We start from the raw sequence: 12,248 nt of genomic DNA on the forward strand, positions 1-12,248 counted from the left end.
TTCCATTCTAGGTTTTACTTGAAGTATTTCTTCTTCTTTGACCTCCAGCTCACTTATCCCATCCATTTCATTTCTAATGAGTTCTGGGTTGGTAAATAAGCTGACATTGGCCCTCAAGGGCATCAGCTTGCACTTTGCAGAAGTGCCGAGTGCAGATAGAATACTTACCAGGATACAAGTGTTTCCCTTTTGATAAATGATGTGATCCAATGTAAGGAAAGATTTGGTAGCTTCTTAAAGAATGCCGACACACTCAGGGATGAGTTCTTTAGGTTGCATTTGACTACTTTTGTGCTAACTTGGAGGGATGTTATTGCAGTCATAACCCATTGCTGAGCCTCTAATGAAAGAAAAGAGTTCTTAAGAAGGTTGCTGAGGAAGCTGATGGGTGAGCAGCCAACACCCTGGGACATAATGTTCGGTAACCTAGAGAAGATGTGTACCTCTTATTCAGGATCTTGAGAACTTTCTATAGTATACATAGCTGGAATGGAATGTCTTTTTTGAAGGAATGAATAAATGCCTAGTTAAATCTGTTAATTAGCATAAGTATAGGGAGATGTCCTAGAAAAAAAAGAAGAAAATTCTATGGTATTCTTGAACCACTTTTCAGGGACCTTCTGAAAAATCACCCACACTGGTCCAGGATCAGTGGAAGAAAGAGCATTTGCAACTACACATTTTAGTAACATAGGCTGTCCCAGATATCTGAAGGAAGTTCCAAAAGCTGGAGGCAGATCTTTAGACCCCATTGCTAATCTTGGTAGACAAAGCCTTGAAAGTCTCTAACAACAGAGATAGAGCCAAGAAGAATAGGAAACCATAACAACACAGGTTTTGGATACTGTAATTGGACTACCACACGTTAGGGTAACAAGGCTCCAGAGTATCTATAGCCAGTTTCCAATGGGAGGCAGGTCATGTGGGTCAGAACAGGTGTGTTGATTCCTGGAAAGAAGGACACAGCCTGGAGCAACAACTAGATAGCATTCCACATGGAACTCAAGCTTACCCTAAAAGGCATAGTCACTGTGCCAAAAGAAAAAAAATCACTATCACGTCAGCAGAGCCTTGGTTAACCTTCGGTGTGGCAGGTAGTAAAACAGAATTTTATTGGACACTGAGTTTGTCTTCTCTGTCCTGACTCAACCTGTTGACTTCTTTATCCCTCATATATGAACTTTCCTGTATATTTAAACAAAGTGCCTCTAATTCTCTACATGAAATACAGGTTTTTTTGTAGAGCTAGTATCCAACAGATCTAATAGTGCTCCTTGATAGTCCTGATTTTAAACTCCTACACTTTCCTGATGGCCCATTAAAATACAACCCAAGCCTGAAATTGATTGTTAAAGGGATTTCTTGGACATGGATTCATTAGACAATGCAGTCCCTGTGTCCACTAAAGAAACCCAAATGGGGAGTACTGGCCAGGTCCCTTGGCCCATTGTTTTTTAACCATGTCTCAGGTGCATTCTTCTCCATGCAGAGTTCACCTTCTAATGATGTGATCCTGACCCATAGGAACCAATTTTGGATAAAGAGTTGAGAGCACCACCATTAAGGAATGGGACTTGCTTACAATATGTGGATGACTCATTGATTGTTAGCACCATTCATCAAGCCTCAGAGGACTGTACTTTGGGATTTCCAGACTTGCTAAACTAGTTGTCATGCAAAGTTTCTAGCCTACACCCTCAGGAAAGGAATCTGGCCTATAAGTCACTAGAATAGGGAGCAAGATTTCAATGCCTCCCAGTCAGTGTTCTTGATAAACAGAAAAGAGTTATAGATGATAGAGACCTTCCTCTGAGTTACCGTGTTCAATGAAGATGAATGGCATTGTGACTAAGAGAACCAGTGAAGAATGTATGGACCGCTGGGAGGGAGAGGTGGTGACATTGAACACAGGGAGCTGGGGAAAAATGTTATCGACAGAGCCAGTGGTGTGTGAGCACAGATCTTGGGAAGCTGGCGCTGAAGCAGCAGTCTCAGCTGAGGTACGGGGGAGGCTGAGGGACATTTCTGAGTAGATGGAAACTGAGGCTGTGGATCTGCAGGTTTGCTTGCTGAAAGTCATTTGTTTCATTTATAGCTAACATAGATAAGCTTTCTTCTTTGCTTCCCTGAGGAGTGTGTGGGGAACTTCCCCAGTGTGCTGACCCTATCTTCTTACGCTTGAGCATAAGGCTCAGTAGAATTGCCTGTCCTTTCATGACTTCTGTCTTTAATTGAACAAAAGGAGCCAAGGCTGAGGAAGCACAGTAACTTCCTATGAGACAAGATCACACATCATTGGAAAGCTAACAGGTAACAAAGAATTAGAACCAGCTACATTGGCAATGATGTACTCATATTTTTGAATATTTTCCATTTGTGTTTGATTGAGTACAGCTGTAGTATTGGATAGAGGGATGACTGAGGAGAAAGCTCTCTGACAAGTGAGACATGAGGACCTTTAGGTTTTTAATGATTCATTCCTTCAAGAAATGGCAATTGGAGATGGAACTGTAATAAAATGAAGTGGAGTTTTCATAGTAAAAGACAGAATCACTTAAAAAATATGTAGTATTGGGATGGAAAGGTGGAAAGGAGAAGATGTCACTAAGAGATTGCCATGTGAGCCAAGATCTGGATGTGGTGGGCTTGGACAGTGGCCTTAACTGAGGCACAGAGGGACCTGAGGTACAGTTCTAGAATATTCCAGTTGGAAACCTAGGGTATGGAACTCCTAATCTAGGTAGATCTGCAGATACTTCAGGAGTTTGACTTGGGATATGATCAAGAAATAGAACCATACAGAAAAAAATACAGAAGTCTTGCATTTTCTTACTTAAAAAAAAATGGAGGCAGGCCAGGCAGCGGTGGCTCACGCCTATAATCCTAGTTACTCAGGAGGCTGAGATCTGAGGAGCACAGTTCAAAGCCAGCCTGGGCAGAAAAGTCTATGAGAATCTTATTTCCAATCAAACAACAAAAGGTGAGAAGTCAAGCTGTGACTCAAGTGGTAGAGCTCTCGCCTTGAGCTTAAGAGTGCAGGGACAATGCTCAGGCCCAGAGTTCAAGCCCCACAACTGACAAAAAAAAAATGGAGGTGAGAATGTTTCCATGATTAGGGACAGCTTCAAGATTTGGACTCTGAGATCATCTTCAAGGTCTTCTCTGTTTGGGAGTTCATGACTTCTAGTGACTGTTTTGTTTTTTCCTCTAGGCGACAGGGCCCTGGACCCCAGATCTCTACTTCCAGTATTTTCCAGAAGCTGTTGGAAACAATGTTCATCTTGTATATATTGATAGTGTGTGTTTCTGCCTTGACCACTCAGCCAGAGGAACAAGCAGGTAAGAAGGAAACCCCCTTCAGCTGGAAAAGAGCTAGCCTGGAGCTTCTCTGGGGGAAGTTTCCTCATAGTGTTTCATTATTTTATCAAAAACCAAGGTACAAAATATTCATGCTTCAGTGAGTACCAAAAGCTGCTCCTTGATGATTTCATTTGCTCAAGCCCTGGGTGGGTCAGTCCTACCAAGGAACAAATCCACGATATGTCTAATTCACTCTTTAAAAAAATAGTACCTTTGACTCAGGAGGCTGAGATCTGAGGATTGCAGTTCAAAGCCATCCTGGGCAGAACAGTGTGTGAGACACTTACCTCCAGTTAACCACAGAAAACAGGAAGTGGCACAGTGGCTCAAAGAAATGGAGTGCTAGCCTTGAGCAAAGAGCTCAGGGACAGTGCCCAAGCCCTGAGTTCAAGCCCCACAAATGACAAAAACAAGTACCTTTGAATTGAACCATATAATTAGTCTGAGGGCTGTTTTGAATGTCAGCCAATGAAAAATAAAACCAAATTAAAAAAGAGTGATTGTCACCATGTGAAACTGATTCTTTTCACTAAAACTTGGTATTGGTAAGTAATTCTTGGCTTGCTATTCCTGAAGTCATGGTAATGGACATGTAGCATCTTCGGCTAAGTTATGTGACCCTCTGCCAGTGCCAGCTTCGGTCTGGGATGGGGGAAGTTTTGTGATTTAAAGGGCTGGGACCTAAAGCCTGGATCTCTCTGTGGTTTCCCCATTCAGTGGCTTCGACACTCTGCCAATTTCATGGTAAACATTATAAAGCAGAATACAGGCTGGAAGGGGAACCTGTGGTTCTGAAGTGTCCCCTGGTACAGTCTCAGTTAGAGGCAAATGCCAGCTCCCACATCCTCCTGACCTGGCGTAAAAACAACTCTGCCCAGCTGGTCCCAAGAAAAGAACCAAGGATGTGGGTTGGGGATGGTGCTCTCTGGCTTCTGCCTGCCTTGAGAGAGGACTCTGACACCTACATCTGCACAGTCAGGTAAGCCCCTCTGGGACAGGGCTGGGGTAGCCCTGTTCCTGGCACAATGGATTTCTGTGTGTGTTTCACTGACAGTCTGGATTTCCAAGTACCCAAGTGAAAAGCCATATTGTGTTCTTGCTGCCCCTGGAATACCTGTCACTGGATGTTTTATAGTTCCCTCTTCTCTTTGAATTCATTTGGTCTTTGCTTCCATGTCACTTCTTTGGGGAGGACTTTCCTAACCATATTAGCAGACACAGCATTCTCACTACTCTGTTTTTATTTTTCTTTATCATATTTTCCCATCTGATGCCTTCCCCTCTCTGTATTTCTCTCTCTCCCTGTCCATATTTAACATTTGGTAAGCCATTGGGCAGGAACTTGGTTTATTTTCTTCATGATCAATCCACATGGTAGTGAAATAAGAAACAGATGTGGAACCCTGAGTAGGATTTTAGAGTTGCGTGGGGGTCTTAGGGATAATTAAATCACACTCCCTATTTTATGGATAAGAGACCCAAAGTTGGTTACAGAATTTCCCCAGGTAGGGAGTACATGGTAGAGCTGACCCTAGAGGCCATGATTCCTGACTAGTTTTCCCCACTTTTTGTCTTGTTGCTTTTGGAAAAAAATATAGCAAAACACATATGACAAAATTTTACCTTAACTGTGTGTGTGTGTGTGCACGCGCGTGCACACGCGCTCTGGTACAGGGGTTTGAACTTAAGGCCTCATGCTTGGTCAGCATTTTTGCTCAAGGCTGCTGCTCTACCACTTGAGCCACACTTCCATTTTTGTCTTTTTGCTTGTTAATTGGAGTGTCTAGGATTTATTTGCTTGGGCTGGCTTTGAATTGAGATCCTGAGATTTCAGCCTCCTGAGAAGGTAAGATTACAAGCAGGAGCTATTGATGGCTCCCTTAACTATTTTTAAGTGTATGGCTCAGGACCATTAAGTTTATTGGCACTGCTGTGTGATCATCTCCAGAAGGCTTTCATCCTTCCATACTGAAGTTCTGGACCCACTGAACAACAGCTCTCCTTTGTGTCTATGAATTTGACTACTACTTCTGACATGAACATAAGTATTCTATATATCTTGTATCAATAGACTCACAGGCTTGTTTTTCTGTGACTATTTTATTGACAGCATGACATGATGTCTTAAAGATTCATCCATATCACAGTGTGGATCAGAATTTCCTTCCTTTACAATGCTGAGAATTAAGACTCAGAATTTCATCCACAAATACAAGGGTTGGTTCTGTCTTTTTTTTTTTTTTTGCTGGTCCTGGAGCTTGAACTCATGGCCTGGGCACTGTCCTTGAGCCTCTCTGTGCTCAAAGCTAGCACAGTGCCACTTCTGGCTTTTTTTGTTTATGTGGTACTGAGGAATTGAACCCAGGGCTTCATGCATGCTAGGCAAGCACTCTACCACCAAGCCACATTCCCAGCCCCTAATTCTGTCTTTTAAATCTTGTGAATAGGCCAATATGAATATGAGTGTGCAAATATGACCTTAAATTCCTGCATCCAGTTTATTCATTTATTTAGTTTTTTTTTTGACATATTTCTGGAAAAGAAGATGCTGGATCCTTTAGCACTTGTATGTTTGATTTTCTTTCCTTCTTCCTTCCTTCCTTCCTTCCTTCTTCCTTCCTTCGGAACTGCCATACTGTTTTCCACATTGATGCATCATTTTACATTCCTAATGCCTATTTTCATTTTCTACTTTTTTCAGCAGTTTCTAAGGGGTATGAAATGGTATCTCATTGTGGTTTTGAATGGGATATTCCTAGTCATTAGTGATGCTGAGCATTTTTTAATGCACTATTAGGCCATTTGTCTTTCTTCTTTGGAGACCCATACATTCAAGTCCTTTGCAACCCTCTCTACCACTTCCTTTTTATTCTGTGTCAGCCCTCGGGCTTGAACTTCTGAGCCAGAATCCTGGATGCTGTCCCTGAGTTTTATTTATTTATTTATTTATTTCTCAAGGTTACCACTCTACCACTTGAGTCATAACTCCATTTCTGGTATTTTGGTGCTTAATTGAATATAAGAATCTTTCCTGCTCAGGTTGGCTTCAAACCACAATCCACAGATCTCAGACTCCTGAGTAGCTAGGATTACAGGTGTGAGTCACCTGTATCTGGCTCCTTTGTCCATTTAAAAATTGTATTTTTGTTGACTTGTCAGAGTTCTGAATATCAACCCCTTATTGAATATGTGACTTGCAAATATTTTCTTCCATTCTGTGATTCCTCATTCATTCGGTTGATAGGGTCTTTTGATATACAAAAGATTTCAGTTTTGACTAATTTTAATTGATCTGTTTTGTTTATATTGCCTGTGCTTTTGGCATCAAGAATATCTGCCCCAACGACTCATGATTCCCTAGAAATTCCCTTCTAGGGATTTTATAGTTTTAGTCCTTTAATATGGGGCTTTGAAAAGTTTTCAGTTATTTTTTTTTGGGTACAGTGTAATGAAGGTTTTAACTTCATGTGAAAGTTTCACATAAAACCTCCCCAACCCCCCCTAGAAATAACCACTTGTGGAAATCCTAATATACTGACAGACATTTATTTATGTGTAGGAAGTTTACCTGGCTGATTTTTCAGACTCTCAATTGCTCAATGCTGGGCTTCAAAGTTGAATGAAAATGACCAGAGGTTGCCATAGTACTCTGGCATGTACAGCCACAGAACACAAGCTTGCCTTGCCCTGTGATTTTTGTGCTACTTAGAACCAACACAGACTTTCTGCTATTCAGAACAGTTGAGGTGATGTTCCTGGAACAAATGGCCTCCCAAGCTCAGCCCAAGGGGAATTACCAGATCTGCGTGTGAACAGCTTTGCAGCTCTCAGTATGTCTAATAGGCTTGGTTCCCAGAAGTGCTGCCTTAATGTATGGACTTTCCCAGAGTTCTGCTGGGTCCCAACAAGGCTGAGATCTACCAATAGCCAGGCACACATAAGCAATTAATTGTTGTATCTAATTTTTCTCACAAACATGTTATAATAATTTCTACCTTGTAGAGAGGTGAGCATAAAGGAACTATATATGTAAAGCATAGCCCAGCATTGGTCTAGCTACCTTGGTGATGACTTTTCAAGTGTACACTGTTCATTAGCCTTGGCCTCCTATTTCTTCTACTTGAAGTGAGATCCTACATTTTTTTTGGGGGGGGGGTCCGGTCATGGGGCTTGAACTCTGGGCCTGGGCGCTGTCCCTCAGCTCTTCAGCTCAAGGTTAGCACTCTACCACTTGAGATCCTACATTTTTTTAAGCTGAGAGTTAATTTCCTTTATATGAGCATGAAATGTTTGCTCATCTATTTTTATCTTTTTTGAAATCAGATATGGAAATCTAATGTAGCCATGGGTCTTATATATTTAAATGATGGTTTTTACTTTTCAGTAAGCAGTTAACAATTTCTTTCACATATATTTTTCATGTTTCATTGCTTCTTTGGATATATATTGTGGCACATTTTGCTGGGTAATTTTTATCCCACATGTAAAGTTTATCTTTATCATCTTAGTGGATAGATTATGTGTCTTAGGCAATTAGAAACTTATCTGAGATAATTGCTTTTTTTCTGTATGCTTTATTTTTTGAGGGCTGAGCCTAGTACCTCATGCATGGTACATGTATATCCTTTGCTTTCTTAGCTTAAAAATTAGCTTTTGCTAGTTGCAGTGACTCATGCTTATAATCCTAGCTACTTGTGAGGTGGAGATCAGGAGGATTATAATTTGAGGCTGGTCAGGACTAAAAGTTGATGAGGCTTTCATGTCAACAAATTAAAGCTGGGTGTGGAGGTCCACACCTGTATTCCCAGCTATGCAGAAAGCATTCGTAGAACTGCAATTCAGGCCTGCCTGAGCAAAAATTCAAGATCCTACTGGGCTTAGCCTGAGCCTAGCCTTAAGTTCAAACCCAAGTAATACCAAAAAATACCATTTATTTTAATTACTGTCTTCCATCCATTTCCTCCATGTTTCCAGCAAGGTTTGGCTTCTGCTGCTTTCTCACTACTACAGAATTATGCTACAGAATTGCTAGCATTATGGCATTAAAATCATGGGAGGGCCAACACACAAAAAAACTTAAAAAAACAACAACAACCAAACAAGCTCAGAAGTTAATCCCCTCCATGAAGTATTGCAAACAATTGTATTGTTTAGATGAAGTTCCCACAGCTTTCTGAAACTGGACTTGGGTTAGTAAATGACTCCCAAGAGAGGTACAGGAAATTTTCCTTTTATGGGAAATGGCTCTTAGGAAATAAGCTCTCCATTTGCATATGCTTCTGTAGACCATGCAGCTGTAGAACACACAGTACTGGGTTCAAGAAGCTTGGGAATTGGAATGATTCAAGATCCTTTGAGAGGACTTGGAGATTCCTTAGTGGCTTTTGATGGCATTGGTAGGCTGGTGAAACACTGATCAGTTGTTAAAGCAAAGACAAATTGCTGTTTCTACCCAATTAGGATGCTATGCTCTTTGTACCCCAAGGATTTAAAAAGAACAGAAGCCTCGTCCTCATGAAGAAAACAAAGTTACAGAATTTAATAGAGCAGAGGAAAATTATTCTTAATTTCGTTTAGCTTTTTATTTTGCCTTTGCTGGCTGTTTACTGTCCTTTCTTTCCCCCTTCCTTTTAAATCAGAAATGCCTCTCAATGTGGTGAAATGTCCACTGAGCTCAGAGTTTTTATGAATACAAAAGCTTCCCTGAAGCTCGTCTCCTACGTTCAAGTTGTGACTTTGTCAACCTCTGGGATGTTAGTGTGTCCTGACCTGAGGGACTTTCTTCCTCACAGAACTGATGCGAAGGTTCGGTGGTACAAGGTACATCTCAAACACACGCCATTTCGGTAGAACATATTTTACTAGCCATAGGAAAACTATATTAAGACCTACATTTGAAGGTAATCTATTGTTTTCATTTACATCTATTATATATACTTATATTTAAATATATGTACTCAACAATCAAAAATGTCTGTGATTGCCAGGTGTCAGTGGTTCACGCCTATAATCCTAGCTTCTCAGGGGCTGAGATCTGAGAAATGCAGTTCAAAGCCAGCCTGGGCAGGAAAGTCTGTGAGGCTCTTATCTTCGCCAAAACTATTTCAAAAATCCAGAAGTAGAGCTGTGGCACATGTGGTAAAGCACAAGCTTTGAGTAAAGAGAAGCTTAGGGACAGTATTCAAGCCCCAAGTTAAAGCCTCAGGACCAGCACACACACACACACACACACAAAGTGGCTATGATTAATATTTTATTAGCTGTATGTGGATTGGATGAGGTTTCCTAAAAGTGATTTGCGAAGGCAGAATAGAAAATGAATAAAGAATAGCTGAAGAAAATAGCTTTTTAGTCTATTTTATGTCCCTATAAAAATTCCTGTTTCTGTAATGACATTATATATGTACTAAAGAGGATTTTTTTCTCTTTTGTGCCAGTACTGGGGCCTGAACTCAGGATCTTGTGCTCTTACTTATCTGATTTAGATGTTTTATTCAAGGCTAGTACTCTACCACTTGAGCTAAAGCTGTACTTCCAGCTTATTTTGCTGGTTAATTGGAAATCAGTCTCATGGACTTTTTCTGCCTGGGCTGGCTTTGAAATGTGATCCTCAGATCTCAGTCTCCTGCATAGCTAAAATCACAAGCATGAGCCATCAGTGGCTGGCTTAAATTTTTTTTTTATTTCTAAAGAGTATATGGCAATATTTGGGCTAATGAAGTAAATATAGAGCACATATTTCCCTTTGTCTGGTTAAATAAAGATCCAGTGTTTTGATAGTTCTTAATGAGATTGCCAGACATCCTTTAGGTAGCCCACGTGTTGGCAAATTATAGCCTGGAGCCAAATTGAGCTTCTCCATGTCTGCCTAACTTATGAATTAAAGATTTTTTTCACTTTTTAAAATGGAAGAATATTACATTTCATATTTAGAGTTCAATAAACAAAGTGTCCATACATAAAATTTTACTGGCACACAGCTCTCTTTGTTTCTGCATTCACATGGTATAGTTATGATGGAGACCACACAGACTGTGGCCCTTAAAGTATTTGGCCTCTAAGTATTCCTATCTAGCCTATTGCTTATTGGGGCCATTTCCAGAAAGCAGGACTGATACTAAAAAGACAGTTACTCAAATCAACTGCTAGTTAGTGATAGGTAGACCAGTTGGTTGGTGTTGTAACTACAAGATATAGAAATGATATGATAGAGTATATGCTTATGTGATATAATAGGTATTTATGTATACAGGTATAATATATATGATACAGATTTGATATTGTAAATGTCATAATGATTTTCTGAAAGTAGTCAGCTCCTGTGAATAAGATGGCTCAGCCGTAGGCAGCATCTTTCAGTTTAGAAAGATCATTCAGAAGATATCCAGAAGGTTTTACCTGCAGAGGAAAAAGCCTAGATTAGCAGAAAACATATTTGGATTTGCTTGTGACTTCTTTCAGCTTTGGACAATTTATTTCCCCTCTTGAGCTTGTTACTGCTATAAAAAGGCAATTAGAAAATAGTGCTTAAAATTAGGCCAGCTGTGGCTCACACCTGTATTCCTAGCTACTCAGGAGGCTGAGATCTGATGATTCAAGTTCAAAGCCAGCCTGAGCAGAAAGTTCATAGATTCTTACCTCCAATTAACCACCAAAAAGCTGGAAGCAGAGCTGTGGCTCAAGTGGTAGAGTGCTAGTCTTGAGCAAGTAAAGCTTAGTGATATCATCTAGGCCCCGTGTTCAAGACAATGACAGTACTGATATTATATATATATATATGTTACAAAACTTTTTTTTATAATTTTTTCCATTGTAATGACTCCAAATATTGCCACAATTTTTAAAGAAATTACTGCGATCCTATCTTTTTAGAATATTGTTGTTAACATATAATAGTGAGCTTCCTAGATATTTTATAAAGCCAGAAGGAATACATTCATGTATTTGTATTTTTAAGTCTGTTTTTTCAGTGATGAGTTAGTTCTTTTTGTATTTTTGCAAAAATAAATATGCTTTACATATAGTGGATTAACAAATCCAGCTTCGATATTTGTTATATGTTAACAAATTCCTTTTCTAAGCTGAGCATGGTTGGGTACACCTGCAATTTACAGCATTTGGGAGGTTAATGCAGAAGGATCAAATATCTGAGGCCAGATAAATGTGGTGGCTTACACCTGTAATGCAGGTTGCTAGGGAAATGGAGAGTGAGAAGGTAAATCTAGGCAAAAAGTCTGTTAGAACCCTATCTCACCAATAAAAGCTGAGCGTGGTGTCATGTACCTGTCATCTTAGCTGCAGAGGAACCATAAAGAAAAGGATCGTGGTCCAGGCTAACTTGGGCAAAAAATGAGACCCTATTTGAAAAATAACCAAGGGAAAAAATGGCTAAAGTTGTGGCTCAAGTGGTAGGTAGAATGCTTGCTTAGCACATGCAAGGTTCTGAGTTCAAACATCAATACTAAAAAATTTTACACCAGCTTGGTTGGATTCATAGCAATACTTTTCTTAAGAAATAAAGCAATAAAAAAACCCCTCTAAATCAGCCTTTTCCTTTTTTTTTCTTGTGTCAGTTGTGGGGCCTGAACTCTGGGCCTGGGCACTGTCCCTCAGCTCTTCAGCTCAAGGCTAGCACTCTACCACTTGAGCAACAGCACCACTTCCAGATTTTTCTGCCTATGTGGTTCTGAGGAATCGAACCCAGGGCCTCATTCATGTCAGGCAAACACTCTACCACTGAGCCACCTTCCCAGCTTAAAACACCCTTCCCCTAAAAATACTGTTAAAAAGTAAACATCAGGATAATATTTAGGTTATAAACTCAACATTGATTGATAATGATGTGATTCAAAGCTATTGAGATACACATTGCATTAATTACATATTAA

At 40.1% G+C, this 12,248-nt stretch overlaps 1 protein-coding gene across 4 annotated transcripts in view; it reads left to right on the forward strand.

Moving 5' to 3' along the window:
* Positions 1 to 12,248, forward strand: part of Il1r2 (interleukin 1 receptor type 2) — a 42,271-nt gene that overhangs the window by 16,403 nt on the left and 13,620 nt on the right. For all 4 annotated transcript variants that reach the window (XM_042695408.1, XM_042695406.1, XM_042695405.1 and 1 more), the window contains 3 exons: positions 3,212 to 3,339; positions 4,078 to 4,339; positions 9,000 to 9,180. In XM_042695408.1, the coding sequence (XP_042551342.1) occupies positions 3,212 to 3,339; positions 4,078 to 4,339; positions 9,000 to 9,180 (571 nt within the window). The remainder of the gene's footprint in view (positions 1 to 3,211; positions 3,340 to 4,077; positions 4,340 to 8,999; positions 9,181 to 12,248) is intronic.

The sequence above is a fragment of the Dipodomys spectabilis genome, unplaced genomic scaffold, assembly GCF_019054845.1.
Source record: "Dipodomys spectabilis isolate Male_0828 unplaced genomic scaffold, ASM1905484v1 ptg000187l, whole genome shotgun sequence".
NCBI classification, from domain to species: domain Eukaryota; kingdom Metazoa; phylum Chordata; class Mammalia; order Rodentia; family Heteromyidae; genus Dipodomys; species Dipodomys spectabilis.